Here is a 17891-nt window from a genome sequence, read left to right on the forward strand (position 1 = left end):
AGAGCTGTGTGAGCTGGCCTTCGCTGCATTGTAAGTAAAATTACTATCACCGCAACAGACAAACTTTTTGGGTAGGCTGGGACATAAATCTCCGTCCATCCGTGGAAGAGAAGATGTCAACAGAATTGCTTTGTGTCCTAGGCTCTGCTGAGTGACCCACTCTATATTGGACTGAAACACAAGCGGGTTCGTGGGAAACAGTACGACGAACTGATTGATGAGTTTATGCAGGCAGTTACCAACAAGTAAGTGGGATTATACACATGGCTCCTCTGGGCTGCTTCCATTTAAGAACAAATGTTGCAACTCGTGAAATAAACATTAGTATAATCGATCATCCGAGCAAAGGAAGGTCATTTAAATGCAAGTCTCCTGGGTGGTCGACAAATGACTCTTTGTGCTTGAGCACTCTGTGTCAAAAATATTTGTCTTCAGAGAATTGAAACGGGCCTGACTATTTATAACCATTTCCTCTCCACACAGGCCATAGGTGTCAAACGTATGCCCTGTGGGCTGTATCTGTTCTCCATCATGCATTTATGAGCCCCATTCAGCATAGGCAGAAGCTAAATTTTGGGTTGTTTACATTTTGTAAAGGAAGTTGCTAGCGTTCAGCGTTGTGGAGGAACTCATCTAACTGGAAATGGCGTGTTACTCCCCACGGTGCTGGCTGCATGGGTCTGCAGACTGCCTGTCTGTCACTTCGCTGGCAGTTATGTCTGCGGAGTAGGAAGGCCAGGATTGTCCCTTTAACGGTGGGACAGGCTGAGTGCGTATTTCCACATGACGATCTGGGCTGTAGGGTCCCCGATGTACCAGGGAGTTTGTCGTGGGAAGAGCAGAACCACAGCCTCAGCGCTGTATGTGCACCTCTTGCGCTGCACTGAGTTCCTCTTCCTGGTAAAAAGAAAATAGATTAAAATTTCCATGAGTGTGTGGAGACATCACCATAAGAAGGAAAGAGAGAACAACTGCTAAAGAAAAGAAATAATAATATTTGGAAAGCCCCAAGCTCCTAAGCAACCTTTTCTGCCGTTCCTAAAGCAGCGGATGATGCTGATGAGGAGCGGCGGAGAGCTGCAGCCTGCGCCTGATTAATGGGCTGCTGCCCCTCTGGGTGTTGTAGGGTCTTTTCTTCACAGCCGAAGGAGCTGTGGGTGATCTTCCCTCTCTCCAGCCAGCTCTGTGCGGGTGTTCCTGCACAAGCGGAAGGGAGGGGGTGGGAGATGTGTCGTCAGCTCTCTGTTCATCCCGTCTCCCTCGAGGTAGGAGGCATCATGTCCAGTGTCTAATGACAGCACCTGCCCGCCCGCTGAGAAGCGTATCTTCACATACGGTGTGACTGCCCGGCTGGCTGCGGGTGGGGGGCTGTAGGAAAGAGGGGCTGAAATGCTGAGGACCATTCGGTCACAGCTGACGAACCAAGTTTTGAGAGGGATGGGCGCGTCACGGAGCATTTCGGCCTCTGTTGCAGTGTTGGCCCTGTGCGGCGCTGTGCTGCACCCTGGGCGCGTGCGCTGCTGCTGGTAGGACGGGAGTCTCTCCGTCGCCGTTCGGCGGCATGGTGTAGACGTGTCCTGTGTGATGGCCGGCCGGTTCCTCAACCCGCCCAGCTGCAGTCGCCCACTTACTGCGTAGAGGTGCTTGCCGTCAGCCAGTGCTCTAGCCCCTGTGTCTGTGAGTACGAACACGGTAACGCCGCCCCGCCTGTTGGTTTAAACATATCTGACTGCAGAGGCGTGAGCTTTGTGTTTGTGCTCTGCTTTACCCTTCTTTATATTTGATAAGAAAGCTTGGCTGAAATGTCACTTGACTACAGCGTAGTGTTATGTCGGAGACTTGCGGGTTATCTAGGGGGGAGAAATTCTTGGAGGCTGGAAAACTGGTAAAACACAACTAGGAAATCACAAGAGGCTTTACAAGTAGAAAAGATTTAAGAGCCGTCAGGGTTGATTTGTGGGGTTTTTTGTTTGTTTTGGTTGTAGTCACTAGTTAATCCTTCAAGGAAACTATCCCACTTCCTTCTGGCCAGGAGACCACAGGGGTATTGCAGTGTTGGTGGCGATGATAGAATGGGAACAATAGAACGAGAACCCAGACGATGGCCTCGGCCACCACCAGTTTGGCTCTGAGATTTATGCTTGTGGTGATAAATGCGAAGCTCATGGCAGCCACTGCTCCTGCGATGTCAGTGACAGGGCCAGAAAGACAATTTGCCTTTTCTCCGCTTGCTGCTGGAGAGGAAGGGTTGGCTGTTATTTTCCTGTGTTTAGTTTACATGAGCTAATCTCCACATTGAAGGGAGAAGACACTCAGCCGTGAAACAATGAACTCTTATCTTGTGAGGAGGTGATGTCATGTCTAACGCTTTCATCCAAGGACTGGGAATCAAGTTCCTGGGGCCCCTGTCCCAGCTTTTCTATTTCTCTTAGCCAGGATGAATTGCTTGAATGCAGTAAGCCCCCAAAACGTTCTCTGCAAAGTGGAGCTGGGAAATTCCACTTCACACGTATCCATTCACATCTGTAAAGTATTTGGAGATCCTTGAGTGAAAGGAGCTATTACCCGATATTATCATCCTGACCACCAGCGTACTTTAAAGCGCTGTTGGAGTGTGATCCTCTGTGAGCTCTGGGCTGGTGAATAATCCTGCTATCAGCCTGGGTTTGGCAAACTTATATGAAACAGATTCATTCGGTCTCAAATTTCCACTGGAGTGACTGGATGCAACCCAGTAGGAGCTCTCGCTTGTGTTACGAAAGGAAGCAGAAATTGTTCAGAAGGTCAAGAACATGCTGCTTTAGTGTAGCCGTCTTCCGCGTGCGAGGAAACCTGTGAGTACGAACTGCTGTGGTCTTCGGTCTGCTGCGGCTTCTTGTGCAAGTCTGTAACGTCGTGTGCAAATTCAGTCATTTGGGCAGGAAGCTTTTGGGTTGCCACAGATCTCTTGCAGTTTGGGGGTTTCCTTTTCAGCTTGATGTTCATGCAGGAATTCTGTCCACTTCCTGAGGGTACTTCAGCTTCTCGTGGAAACCGTTCGTCAGTTCCTCTGCCGGAGTACCTCCCACCCCAGCAAACCACGGCTGGCTCAAGGGACATCTGTCACTGAAGTGGAATGTGTCAGAGCCCACAAGAAAGCCAGGGGAGCGAAGATTGACTTTTCTAATGGAATAATAATATCAAACAGATGTCAAATTTCTACAGCTGGAGACCCCTACAGTCGGCAGAAAGGGCTCCTGGTCTCATAATAGCCACCTCGTAATGAAATGAGGAGTGCTTCGGAGGCTTCGGAGTTAGCACTTGGAGTATTTGGAAATAAAATGTGACTCCTGGGCAATTTTAGAAAGAAAAGCCCTTCCTGGTACACCTGGATAAATGTCTGTGCTTTCCTGCTGCCTAAACCTCCATTCATTACTCTTTCACCTAAAACACATGCAATGACTGAGCTCTTTAACAAGAGCTCCAAACCATGCATTTTTCTCCTCTCGGGAGGCAACTACTTGCAAAATTTGGCCTGCTGAGCCCAGCCTGTGACTGAGTGAAGCAGCCTGACAAATTGCTGTTTTCTCACAATGGGTAATATGCTTTCTATGGGAAAATGCACTGCTTCAGTTTTCCCCCTCCTCAGTTACCACGGCAAAGGGCAAGTCAGTCTTCTTCTTAGAATCACAGAATGGTCCGGGTTGGAAGGGACCTTAAAGATCATCTAGTTCCACCCCCTGCCATGAGCAGGGACACCTCCCACCCCACCAGCCCAGCCCCATCCAGCCTGGCCTTAAAAACCTCTTGAACTGTACCTTTGTGTAGGCTGGAATAAATACTTATAAGTGTCCAAGGATCAGAATAACCCACAGAATTCCTGGGGCTTGCCTATATGAGCAAATTAAGGTTGAAATCAAAACGCGATGGGAGATGAGTTGTGCTGGGGCATGTTCCCTGAACCCTGCAGGGCTTCAGCCCAGCCTCTGCAGTAACAATATTCTTTTATCGGCAGGCTCTCTTTCAAAGCAAACTGCCCCTGGACATTTCTTTCCTCCTTTTTCTCCTAAACTAGTATAGAAGCTGGTATAGATCCGTTCTTTATCTGATATAAGACCCTCTGTCTTATTCCATTCATTCCTTCTGTAGTCTCCTCATGTGGTAGCAGTGCAGCTTGGTGGCTCCAGGTGGCCAGAGGTGGTGATGGCCTGTCCCCGAGCCCCAGTCTCCGTTCCCAACGTGGCAGGTGTCGAGCATGCGGCCTGAGCCCCTGCGAGAGGCACCTCCACACGCCAGCAAACCGTGTCGCAGAAGCCTCGTTAAGCTGTGGTAACTTGAGTCCCCTTTCCTTTCCCATCAGTGATCATTAACAGGGTGACCAGGGAAACAGAAGCCTTCTATCAGCCCGGGCCACACGGTAGAGCACAGAAGACATCAGGAGATCAAGCACTCAGTTTCTCAAAACGGGAGAAGGAGGAAAGTAGCTCTGCTGAGTTTGTTTTTCATTGTGCTTGTTTTATACCTGACTTCTCTTTGCCTAATCCCTTCCCGGTACTTATACCCACAAACGTACCAAGTCAGGTGCCACGTGCTCTCAACAAGCAGAGTCTGCTCCCCAACAAGCTGTCTCTGTTTCAGCAGTTCTCCAGGGCTGTGGATCGCCAGCTCAGCAGCACCTTCCAGAAACAAAATCACCAGTACCAGTGCCCATCTTTTATTTATTCAGGTGCTCTCTAGAGCATTTATGCAGGTCCTCTAGTTATTTAGTGAGATGCTCTAGTTAACTTGGCTAATTGATCCTGAAAGACTAGACTTAAGTCTTTAGACACCACTGGTCTCCACAAAGCCCTTGCGTAATGCTGTTAACACCTAGAGTCCCTCAGCGTCTGTGTGTCCACTAGGAGATCTGCACACCATCAGCAGTGCTCTAGCAGGGCTAATGGTGTAGACGGGCTCCAGCCCTGATGGGAGCACAGGGTGGGTGTTCTCCTTGCCCATCTGCCCCAGTTACCCTGCCCAGAGGGACTCTGACAGCGTCCAGAAAGGAGAAGTGGTGGTGATGGTAAGAGCCACCCCCACTGTCCAGTATCTTGGCTTGACGTGGCATGAGCTCATCAGCCGGCTCCTGTGGTCCGCTTTTAGCCACTGGACAATATTTAAAGTCAAAGAACAATATTTAGGTTTTATTAGCTTGATTTTCTGCTGCTGAGGAATGACTGAGCTCCAGGTGTGCTGCTACAGGATCTCTGTGGTAATGGACTTTTATTACCTTGCCTTCAGCTCCTTTGGGATAACGCATTTACAGATGGCGCAAAGCCCTCTGCCCTAGGCTTTGTTTGTGCTTTCCACCTAAGCCAGATTTACCACGGCTGGTTTAGAAAGATGTAGCTGGAGAAGATCCGTCTGGGTGGAAGGCAGGTGGTGAGGCTCCATTCCGTGTTGTCAGTCGGAGGGTAGCTCAAGGCTGCATCTGAGGGTCAGCACTAACCTGGTTGCATCTCCTGCTTATGCCCTGCTCCCAAGAAGTCTGGTACCTCCAGCTCCAGTTGTTCCTCAGACCTCCCGCAAGGAGGGTTATGTCCTTTTGCATAAAAACACAGGAATGGCCATAGCAGCCATTAGTGCTGGCCTCAGTGCGTGGAAGTCGTGAGACGTGCTGCTCAGAAGAGTTGGTTGTTTCACGAGAGGGCGGTTCTGTTGCTGTATGGACTATAATGAAGGTTGACTATGATTTTTCAAGATTTTTTTCCCCAAGATCTCGGCTTGGTCGTGCCCTGTGTTCTGTCTCTAACAGTAGCTCACAGCAGATGTCCTGGCATATGACTAGGAACAAGCAGCGAACCATCCTTGGCATACCCCCAGCCTCCAGTAACCCGAGATTCAGGGATTTCCTGCTATCTTTGTGCTTGGAGGGTCACTTTCATTTAGCACTCACTGAATCCGCAGCAGGCTCTGTGCCTCAGAGGGTGGTGGCTTCTGTTTGTGTTGGCAGAACCCTAGTGAGACTCCTGCCCAACGTCCGAAATCGTCTGCAGCCTGAGAAGATGGTGAGGCAGGCAGCAGGTCCTGTTGGGTCCGTGGTGCAGCTGCCTGGCATGGGATTTCTAAACCCGGGACCTAGAGCTCTAGATTTGTATTGTCTACAATATAAAAGGCTACAAGCTTTTGCAAAACTCCCATCTGTTGGCTCAAAACCAAAAATTGCATTTTTGTCTCACTCCTGGTGACCATCATAACTGCTGCATCTGCTGGAACAGTCACGACTTCTGTTGCGGATCCTGGGGTCCAGCTTTCACTGTGCTATGATTATCTGGCAGCCAATGAACCTTACCCATGGCATTTCCATTTCGAAACGCAGTGACAGATGTGATCGTGTTTTCTAACTTATCTCTTCGTCTCTCCTTTTAACACTAGCAGAACTATTTAATGATTGACATAAGAGCTATTAAATCGCATCACGGTACTGAGTGAGGCTTTGAAGGGCTTTTTCAGTGGTTTCAGAACTGGAAGCTCTGAAACTTTAATTTACCAAAATTTTATTTTTCATTGTCAGTTTTTAAAGGGAAAACTTGCCTTCCTCTTAGCTATGTGTAAGTATTAAAAATTAAAGGCTTTTTCTGATGTTAAGTGTAACATCTGTCTGCAGCCTGTAAGCAAAGAAATGTTGCGAGCTCTTAGTAGGAAGCCCGTCTTGCAGCTGTCTTTTACCTAGCTGGGTTCCTCTTCTTGGCCAGAAACACATGTAAATATGCAAACAGTGCAATCCTGACGTGAGCTTTCCCAGGCGTGAATGGCAGCAGAAAAGCCTTAGCCTTCTGGGACGTTCTTATGCTTTTCTGTAACCTGCCGATTGCAAAGAGCCCAACCATCGCACTGGAGCTGCCACGAAGGGGCTGTCGGCGCACCCAGAGGTGTGAAGGCACTGGGACCCCAGTAACAAGAATGAGCTGGGCCTCACGCACTTTTTATGTGGGATGAGCAAAGGTACTTTTTCCCTCTAAGCCTCTTCTTAGCTTGGTACCAGCATTTGCGTATTTAAGGTTGCTGGTTCTGTCTCTATTTCTAATATAGATAAAAGAGTATCTTGTTCTGTGTCTCAAGTCAACCTTAGCATCAGATGGGACAACAGCCTAGTGTTCTTCCACTCTCGTTTGTCAAAATGCAGTTATAGAATCACAGAATCACAGAACGGTTCGGGTTGGAAGGGACCCTAAAGATCATCTGGTTCCACCCCCTGCCCTGGGCAGGGACACCTCCCACCAGCCCAGGCTGCTCCCAGCCCCGTCCAGCCTGGCCTTGAACCCCTCCAGGGATGGGGCAGCCCCAGCTTCTCCGGGCATCATTGATTTATTTCATTCCCAGTCCCCGCCGTATGTGTTCCCCATAGCCCCATACCCAAGAAGGTGAAAAACAAGCAGACTGACCTCAGGAGCCTCTTCCTACCACAGCAGGTTGCAAGATCTCCCTGCAGGGCCACTCTCAATTCTAGACGCAAATTTAAGAATATTTAAATGTGGCAGAGGGGATCTTCAGAAGTCCTTGTTCAAATATTAACTTTGCAATCACTTTTTTTCTAAAAAGAGGCATCCTGCACCTATAGGCAGCGAGCATGGGGTAAGCGCTTCGGTGTGGGCTAACTGGGACTGCGTTCAGATCAGATCTCACACGTTAAACACAGCAAAATTTCTTAGCTGGTTAGACATGGGCATAACCTCACTAAAAATGATTCTTCCAACAAGAAATCTTTAATTTTGGTTTCTTAATGGAAATGGCAATCTTTCCACCGAAACACGATAATTGTACAAAATCAGTTTTGTCAAAATCCGGTTTTCATTTTAAAAATGTTATGATGGGGGGAGACTGACCAGTGTATTTCATTCCATCCTGAAGTATTTCCACGTACCCTGATAGGGGACCGCTTGGGTACCATACACAAGAGGTGGAGCAGGGCAATTTCTGTAGAGAAGATCAACAAAGAAATTGCAGGCTTTGAGGGACAGCAGAGCATCGCAGTTAAAAGGGCGATGAGTCAATGACAGAGGGTGCATGACGTATATTTAAGATCTTTCCAACCAGCTGTGATAATTAGATAGCATTAGATGATCTCTCCTAACGGTGTCTAAAGTTAGACATCTAAATTTAAGTTGGTTGTCTTATACTGTCTTCACCAGAGACTGTGGAGAGGCGTATCCAGAGATGTCGTCTACTTCCATTTTCCACTTAAACTAGTTCGAAGAAGTTGCTATTGGATACGCCTCTGTCTCTCTTTTGTCTGAGAAGGCAGCCAGAGTTGTCTAGCTGGGCATTACGCAGACAAATTTTAATACGTGGAGGTGGTGGAAAAATCCCATTCTGTGTTGCGTTTTGTTGGCTGAATTCCATCCAGTACAAGTAGCAGCTCTCCGACCACCCTTCCCCGTTGCAGTAACAAGTGTTCTCCACCTTCTCTCCTGAGCTGGATTGTTGCGTATTTAAGCGCTTGCTGTGCGCCGGTCCCACGTTGGCTGCCTTTTACTTTTGGATGCTACCCAAATACTTTGTAGAGCGCTCTGAATTCCTGTGGGATGAAACAGGTTGCGCGAAGCTGGAGTTACTGGGCTGTGGAGGAAGGACAGCAGAACTGACTCATCATGTTGATACTCACAAGGACGTTACTGCAAATGGCCCCAGCAGTTGTTTTGTTCTTCTTCCTTGCCAAGGTTATCCTTGGGCTGCTCAGCTCATCCTGAGATGGAGCGTTGGACACAGCCACCGAAGTAGCATTAGGAAAGAGCAGTGAGCATTACCTGGTGAATTCCTGAGATGGCTCAGTAAGTCAGCTGCCTCATTTGTGTTTCATTTCAGTGACTCTGAGCAGCAAAAGTTCTTTAAAGTCCTCTCAAACCCCCAGTAGGGTGTGTAGTCCTTGAGAACTAGGATCATCATCCCGAGACTCCCGTCTTTAACTGTGAGTCTGAAATACTTGCTTCTTCCATTTAAAGCATCCAGTCTTAGGGTCTTGCCATGACCAATTTGTGGTCTTTATTAATGAAAACTTTAGTTCTCACATTTTGCAAAGGCTCGCGTAGGCTCAAAAATGTGGTTCACGCTTCAGAAAGCTCAGTGGGCATATTGCAGAGGAAAAAACAAATCTTCAGAAAAATAGCTCGGTGAAAAGAGTTTGCATTGCAGCACTGTCCTGTCGTACCGAGGGGCAGGAAGAGAAATGGAGCGTTTATGGGCCACCACGCCTTCCTTGTGCTCTGCTTAATAAAAAATGATCAAAGACAAAAACAGAAGTGATTGTGCCCTGCTTCATGCTGCAGACGCAGAGTGTGAAGTGGGGAAAGAATTCTGGGCTCAAAAGAGAAAAAAAAACGTTCAGGTTAATGCTTTTGCAAATTGGAGTCTGTAGCCAGAGAAACCCCCCCACCTACCCTCATGCTCTTTGGAGAGCTGGTCACACACACATTGACGCTGGCTGAGATCACTGGTTTTATTAAGCAAGTCGGTAATGGAACTTCCTCGGTGATACAAATAAATAATAAGAGTGGTGTTAGAGAAATGGTCTCTATAGCAACTGGAGTTGCTTAAAGATTTGCTAATTCTTTGCTGTGAGATGTTAGCAGATGTTCTGCGTGGTGTGTCATCTCCCTCTTAGCCATATTTTCCTCACACATTCAAGCGATGGATAAGAGGATTGTCCATCAGAAAACTGATTTTCACAGTTTTTGTGTTGTTTATTTGCACAAATTCCTTGGATATCTACAACGTTCATTTTGACTTCCAAGACTTTACGGAGAGAAAGAGACTTGGGAATCTTCATCTACTGCTTTTCAGAGTGGTGCTCAGCATTTCAGAGGAAATTTTGATACTGGATGTCTCCTTGCTAGCGGCCAGAATCTGCAGTGGGGAGGCTTAAAGCGCCGAAGCAGTCTGTCCCTCAAATACTCGCTGTGACTTGCAGTTAGCAGCACACTGGGGACAATTTAAGAGGATCTTATAAAAACAAATGGAAAATTTCCATAGACTCCAGTTGCTGTTGAGCCATGTAACGTGGCCTGTCATACAGGGTACGGGAAAGAATTTGTCCTGTTCGCAGTCACAATGGGAGCAGATTTGCAGTCCCTCTTCTAGGGCTTTTTTCCCCCTGAAGTGTGGCAAGGTGGAATTTCCCCACCTGAGCATCTGGATCCTGCTGAATTTCAAAGCCTGTTGCTCCCCTGGAAAATCCATGCCTAAGTCTCCATAGCCAGGGTGAGAGTTGTGGTGCAAGAACAGCCGGGATACTGCACAGGGCTCTTTTGTTGCTCCTTTCGGCACAGTAAATGAGACAAGAAGTTGCTGCCTTTGTGGCCAGTGTGAGCAGCCACGGTGGCACCTGCCTAGCTAGGGGGGGCTCACCGGGCTCGGACGTTGACGAGTGGGGAGTAAGCGTACTTCATCAAGTAGGAGCTGTTACGTGGCACACAATAAAAACAGACTAATGTTGAAAGCAGTTTTTAACCCCTCTGGGATGTATTCTCTTTCAGGAGAGATATGGGGAACACATACGGCGGGGACTGGGAATAAGATAAATCGATGATGCCCAGAGAAGCTGTGGCTGCCCCATCCCTGGAGGGGTTCAAGGCCAGGCTGGACGGGGCTGGGAGCAGCCTGGGCTGGTGGGAGGTGTCCCTGCCCAGGGCAGGGGGTGGAACTAGATGATCTTTAAGGTCCCTTCCAACCCAAACCATTCTGTGATTCTGTGATTAGCCAGGAAGAAAACCACCCACCGTGGCATGTCCGCCCTTGCAGGTGTGCCACATCCGTTCCCAACGTCACCAGAGGAGAAGCTGAAGAGAGCCGAAAGGTGCCCAGGAGAAAGGAAGCAGCACCACGTTCGGGCACGGAGCTGTGCCGTACGCGGTCAGGGACGCCTGCACACGCAGCTCTGCAACAGGGACGTGCCCCGTTCTTTGGTGACAGGAGCAGTGACCCTTCCCTCTGGGGATGACACCGCATTGCAGAACCCGTCGAAAAGTTTCCACAGCTTCTGTGTCCATGATTCAACAAAGAGTCCATGCACCTAACTTTTCATTGAAATTTTTGCAAATATTAATATTGTTTTGCAAATACTAAGCTTAGTAGGATGGTGGGAGATTGAAATGGAGTGAGGCATTGAGTTGAATCGGAGCTTTTTGTATCCAAAAGAGTCACACACAGCTCTAAAATCATCGTGGTCCTTTTCTAAAAGCAAGCGCAGAGAATGTGGAGCAAGTGTAAGAGCCAAACCCTTTCCCTTTTTGAGACCGGAGGGTTTTGTGAAGCTGGAGTTTCTCATGACGGACAAATAAAGGAGCACAATGCATGCGCTTGTCATTGTCTCCTTGCTGACAGGCATTCCTGAAATGGAAAATAATAACAATAAAAAGTTCGAGGCCGTCCCAGGAGAGCACTGCGAGTGCCGTGAAAAGAGCTTTTCATGACAAGAGCCACAGTTCTCAGGTGGAGCATGTTTTATCCAGTATCAATTTCGAGTTTAAAGCAGGAGTGTCCCTGCTTTAGAGGGGGAAAGTCTGAACGGGGGGGGTCAGGCGATGCTGCCTCCGCCCTGCCTTGGGTCCCAGAGGGGCTCAGGACTACCACGGGGCAGCCGCTCAGAGCCCCCTCGCCTGCCTGCAGCCCAGAGGCTGCTAATAGCTGCGTTACTCCTTCCCTGAGCTTCTCCCACCGCCCCGTCACATTTGTGTGAGAGACTTATGGCCCTTTCAGATTTTGTTAGCAAAGCTTTAATGCAGCCTGGAGTCATACAAAGTGCTGAAAGTGTATAGACACGGAGTCCGAGTATTACCCAATTTTTAGAAATTGCGCACTTGCCCTGATGTTGCTGGATAATTATGGAAAGTTTGCAATTGTTTCCTGCCTTTTGACTCTCTGGGTCACTTGCTGTCGTTGCGTGCTGGTTTCCTGCAGAGCAGCTCAGTGGAGAGAGAAATGTTTCCAAAGCACGGAAACGTGGCTGTGAAATCACACGCTGAAGCGCTCAGGTCCATGGGACCCGACTCGCAGGTTTTTTTCTCATCTCTTGGTCACCTGCCGTTGAAGTGGGCACTGGGAGGTGTCCCCTTCACTGACGTTCCCTTTGCAGTCAGAGTGGCTGAATTGCAGCGTGACCCTTGCAATATCCATTGCAGAAGAGCATCTCCTTCACTTCGTGGAGCTCATTGGTAAATACACCGCTGAAAAAGTGTCAAACCAACCATCCAAAGATGCAGATAGATATAGACAGAGATGTAGATGTAGATGTAGATGTAGATGTAGATGTAGATGTAGATGTAGATGTAGATATAGATATATAGGTATGCATATTAAGAAGCCCCTTGTGCCTCTTGAACAGACAGATGATTAATACAATTTATTCTTAGAGACTCCACATTTCTGAGCATATGGACCTTGGGAAGGGCGTGATGCTGTTGGCTGTTCCTGTGACACGTTTCTCTCATCTTCTATCTCTGTGCTAGAGACTGTAGCTGCATGGTCCTGCTAAAAGATGTATTTATCATCCGATGTTGTGGAAATACTTGTGTCCATTTTTAATTACCCTTTAACTTGCAGGTACGGCATGAATTGTCTGATCCAGTTTGAAGACTTCGCCAATGCTAACGCTTTTCGTCTCCTCAATAAATACCGCAACAGATACTGTACATTCAATGATGATATCCAGGGTAAGTACTGCTCGGGAAATGCAAATTTAACCTTCACCTTCTCACGAGGAAAGGCGGTAAGGTCACAAGACTGTTTATTGTGCAATACTCAGGTGTGTGATAACTTTTAGAGTTTATACATAAGCATTTAAAAATATAAACAAAAGCACAGCAGTCTAAGTTGCACAGCGAGTTTCCATGGTTTTTAGTAATTTAGCTTTTTGCTGCAGCAACGTTGTTCAAGGGAGAAAATGGATCATGTGCTTTAGATTATTAAGGTAATTTGAGAGTTCCGTTAATTTTCTGTAATTTAGCTAAAACAATGGTGACGTTTTAACAGTCGTGCAAGGCTTTCGGCTTCCATGAGGCAGGTGGTCATTAGCTGCTCCTGGCATTGTCCCTCTGTTGTTATCCTCCTCATTACACGCGCAAAGGGAAAGGTAAACCAGCTTCTTTCCTCTCCGTGGATGCTAACTCCAGGGTAATCTGAGAACAGACGTGGTCTCCCCTAAAGTAGTTGAAATAATTCTTCCAGCGCCAAAGAGAAGTGGCAGCAGCAAAGCTGGGGCTGTAACCAGCACGTCTCCCGGGCGCTGTGAGGCTCAGCGGGCAGCAGAATTGCTCCCATGCGCCGAGGAATTCAAGCTGCGTGTGGCTGGCGTCCTGGTCTGGTGCTGACTTCGCTTTAAACCATTGGAAGGGCTGTTTGCCCACCCGACAGGGACAGGATCTTCCCGAGTGATTACAAATAACCAGTTCTTCTGTGAGTCCCTTCATCTTCTCTTCTTTTGTCTAGTCCTGCTTGCAACATGCAGAAGTTTCCAAGGTTTGTTGATTTAATTATTTGCAGTCAGTTGGGCTTGTCCTCGCTTGTACTTGAAAGAGACTAAAAGAAATGCCAGTGTCCTTTTTCACACAATGATGACTCTTTTGTGAGCAGATTTTCCGGCACTATTTCTGCATCTGCAACCCATCTAGCAATATTTGGCAGTGTGTCTAACAGCTTGTTCCTATCTGTCATGGCACAAGAGGGAGTAAGACCCTGGCTGGTGGGAATGTGGTTGGTGTGATGGGCTGCACGGTGATGCTCAAAGACATTTTCATGAAGAAGGTTTTTAGAAGCAGAGGAGCTTAAGGTATTTCAGAGAGGGTGAGATAGATTCTCCCATACCAGAAGACTCATTCTTGCCACCCACAAAAGTTTTCAGTGGAGACAGGAGCACAGAAAAAGGAGATACATTTTTTAATGGAAGTCTTGAATGGAGGAACCAAGAACTCAAACTTTTCTGGAGATGAACAGATGAAGCCCATAATGAGGAGCTGGTGATGTAAAGATTTATTTTGGATTAGTTGCTGTCTCTGCAAGTGGAAGGGGACTCAGCAGCTGAAAGGAGAACAGGCCAGGCGATGTGGTGGATCTGTCGGTCTGGATGTCAATTTTCTTGAGGGAATTGGAAAGGTTTCTTGGTGAATTGGCATGGTTTCTTAGGCAGAGAGAAGAGAAAGAGGATATTAGAGCAAAACTGAAGATTCTGAGTGGGAAGCAGAAGACTATTTTATAGTCTTTTTGGCCATAGGTCGTAGCTGAATGCCGCAGAGAGTTCCTCTACATGACTCCCTCGGAGAGGCAAACTACATCTAGGAGGATGCTGTAAAACAGCTTTGCCATAAAATGGACCTTGTCTGCTTCTCCGCAGTTAGATGTCTGTCACGATGCACAAGAGATGTCGAGGCCCCTGAAAATTCCCCAGAGTCCCAACTGTTAAAACAATAGTATTTTACCTCTTACTAAGCTCCCTTATATTCTCAAATAAAGCATCTAGCTGGCACTGGTTTCACGGTAGTAGATAAGGAAAGAAATCCTACTGAACTTTTGCACAGACAAGCGATGAGTCGAGGGAAGCAAGCCACTGTTTCAGGCTTTTTTACGTAACTGTCAGAAAGAAAAAGGGATTCCAAGCCAGGGTCGTAGTCAGGAATGAGTTCTGGGGACCTTTGGGACACTGATATGACTTGGATCTGCTCAGCTAACTCTGTCTTAGAGTCATGTCAGAGATAATGGGATCGAAGCTGGAATGCGTGGTCTGGTTTACCCCCCCTGACATGCCCTCTGTATCCCCAGGTGATAGGAGAAAAGTAGGAAGTGCCACTTCCTCACTTACTCCGTCCTGTTCTTTGGTTTTGCCTCGGGCTGTCACTTCTCTAACGTGCTGGTGTCTCGTGACTTGCCTACTTAAAAAAGTGGGAGAGTTCAATGCAACTTCTGTTTTAAATTATTAATGAGAATTATACACAGCCTTGTTTAAGGAGGCCTGACTCATTTCACTCAAGTCAGGCAGGAACAGACCTCCTGAAGCCTGAATTATCCGGGATATTAAAGCCGGTATTGTTTTCAGTATATTGGTTTAAAAAGAAACCTTGGGCACAAACAGTGCAAGTGAGATCAGCCTGAGCTGTGCTAACTTACAGTCATGGCCCGTGGGCTAGTGGGGCTCTGACTGCAACGTGCCTACACACACGCAGACGAGGTGTGGGAAGAGAGTACAGACTGCTCTGCGTCATCTCCCGTAGGTGTCCCTCTTGCTGCCCCAGGGCCTACACAAACAGAAGCAGTTTTAAATATTGACACCGACTTTTTTTTCTTTTTTTTTCTGGTCGCATCAATTACTGTATTGCCAAATCCATCCTAACCCCACAGAATTAAAATGACTCAGACCCCCTGCCGCTCGAGCCAGCCTGCGGATGCTGAGTGGGATGCCTGCCAGGTACCACAAACCAGGACGAGGCGATGGCTCTTCCTCTGAAAGCCGTGAGCCGGGGAGCTAGCGGGAGCTGGCGCGCAGTGCCCGCGTGTGGGAGCTCCCCATTAAGGCCGTGCTTCTCCTTCCTCCGTGGGGGTGATGACATCAGTCCTTTCCCAGCTCCGTCTGGGTTCATGCAAGGGGCAACAGCTTCAATTTCAGCTCTACGGGAGAAAATTGATTGTCATTCTTCCTTTTTCCCAGTAAAGTACCAGGGCAGGCGATTAAAGCACATACGAAAGTGGAGGGACATGAGAATGCTTTGGATCCCGCTCTTTCTCTTCCTACTGTAACTTGGCTCCACTTAACTGTGCATAAACAGAAAGTAGACAACTGAAAATGGTCTGAAGTTGTGGCAATGGGCTGAAGTTGCGGCAGGGGAGGTTTAAGTTAGTTATTAGGAAGAATGACTTTACTGCAAGAGTAGTCAGGCACTGGAACAGCCTGCCCAGGGAGGGGGTTGAGTCACCATCCCTAGAGGTGTTTAAGAAACGTCTGGATGTGGCACTTCAGGGCACGCTCTAGTGGCAGAGATTGTAGGTTGTTTGGTTGGACTCGATGATCTCAAAGGTCCTTTCCAACCATGAAGATTCTGTGATTCTGTCATTCTGTGAAAAGTCTTACAAAGGTGTCAGGTCTTGTGAATCCCTGGGTCAAGCATCTCTGGCTTCATGCTTCGTACAAGAAAATAAATAAAATCACTGAAGAGGTTAATTTGGAAGGGACATCTGAACATCACCCAGGCCAACCCCTCACTTGACTTTGTAATGCCAATGGCCACGTACCTCAGCATCGTTGGATGCACCTCATCAGGTCTCATAGACTTTGTCTGTTGAATAATCCCTGCTGAATAGGCAGGAGCCCACAGAAGCCCTGTAGATTTGCACACCTAAGGTTCTCAGCGTGGTACTAAGGCTCTGTGTGCACGTGCCTCACTGTCTTTGTGGTAAAGAGCCTGCCTAATCCCAACACAGCCGTCAGAGATGGGCACCGAGTAACCAACGTCAGCAGGAGTTTGTGCCTGGGCTACGCAAAAGTGGGATGAGACACATCAACCTGTGGTTGGAATTGGCTGAGTTGGCTTACTGAGCTGAACTCTTTATGCTGCAACAGAGATCCTTCAGTATCATGGCTCAGTTGTCTGATCAGACATAACAAAAATGTTCTTCACTATGCGAGTGGTTGAACACTGGGACAAGTTGTGCAGAAAAGCTTTGGGACTTTTATCCTTCAAGAAAGCCCTAAGCAATCTAGTCTAATTTTGAAGCTAGCCCTCCTTTAATCAGGTACGGGACTAGGTGACCTCCAGGCATCTCTTCCAACCTTATTTTTTCTATGAAAAATTAATTCTCCTGTTTGATCAGTGTGTTACCCTCCATATTCACATCGCAAACCTGAATTCTTCAGGCTCAGGCTGCTTACCCGGCAGAAGTTATTCTGCAAGCTTCATCAGAATTGCAGAAAAATGAAGAAATCTCTAATAAGTTCTTTAATTAATTGTATCTGAACATGTCATTCAATCATAGAATTGAGCCAGCAGTGTGCCCAGGTGGCCAAGAAGGCCGACAGCATCCTGGCCTGTATCAGGAACAGCGTGGCCAGCAGGACTGGGGCAGTGATTGTCCCCCTGTACTCGGCGCTGGTGAGGCCCCACCTCAAACACTTGTTCAGTTTTGGGCCCCTCGCTACAGAAGGGACACTGAGGAGCTGGAGCATGTCCAAAGAAGGGCAGCGGAGCTGGTGAGGGGTCTGGAGCACAAGTCTGGTGAGGAGCGGCTGAGGGAGCTGGGGGTGTTCAGCCTGGAGAAGAGGAGGCTGAGGGGAGACCTTCTCGCTCTCTGCAGCTCCCTGAAAGGAGGGGGGAGCCAGGGAGGGGTCGGGCTCTTCTCCCAAGTGACAGGTGATGGGACAAGAGGAAACGGCCTCAAGTTGTGCCAGGGGAGGTTTAGGATGGATATTAGGAAAAGTTTCTTCACTGCAAGGGTCATCAAGCATTGGACCAGGCTGCCCAGGGCAGTGGTGGAGTCGCCATCCCTGGAGGGATTTAAAAGACGGGTAGGTGTGGTGCTTTCACACTTATGGACAGGGCAGAGAGAATAGTGCACAGAAGCAAAATGCCTACTTTCTCCTGCTTCCGGGTATTTTTAACAGTCTTTTAAATGTAGACCTGATGTAAGTGCAACACTGATAGCTTCTCAAAGAACTGCCAATCTGAACGTTTCAGTTGCATCCATAGCCAGTTTGAGCCACTGTGAACAGACAGGATTTCTAAAACAGGCTCAACACCTACACCGTGCAAACCGGACTTCTTCAAGGCACTTCAAGATGGGAAATCCCAAATCGCTAACCACTTTAAAAACACTCAGCCTTTTGTATTTTCATAGTCCCTCCACAGGCAACGCACAGGGGTCATCACTTTCGCAGAACCTCTCTGGGTCTTTTCCCG

General features: G+C 47.9%; 1 protein-coding gene across 1 annotated transcript in view; it reads left to right on the top strand.

Annotated features, from left to right (window-relative positions):
- ME3 (malic enzyme 3) overlaps positions 1-17891 on the top strand; it is a 128458-nt gene that overhangs the window by 98393 nt on the left and 12174 nt on the right. Inside the window, exons 6-7 of the mRNA XM_063325349.1 lie at positions 142-245; positions 12556-12665. Of these exons, the coding sequence (XP_063181419.1) occupies positions 142-245; positions 12556-12665 (214 nt within the window). The remainder of the gene's footprint in view (positions 1-141; positions 246-12555; positions 12666-17891) is intronic.

Source organism: Chroicocephalus ridibundus, chromosome 1 (genome assembly GCF_963924245.1).
Source record: "Chroicocephalus ridibundus chromosome 1, bChrRid1.1, whole genome shotgun sequence".
Taxonomy (NCBI): Eukaryota; Metazoa; Chordata; class Aves; order Charadriiformes; family Laridae; genus Chroicocephalus; species Chroicocephalus ridibundus.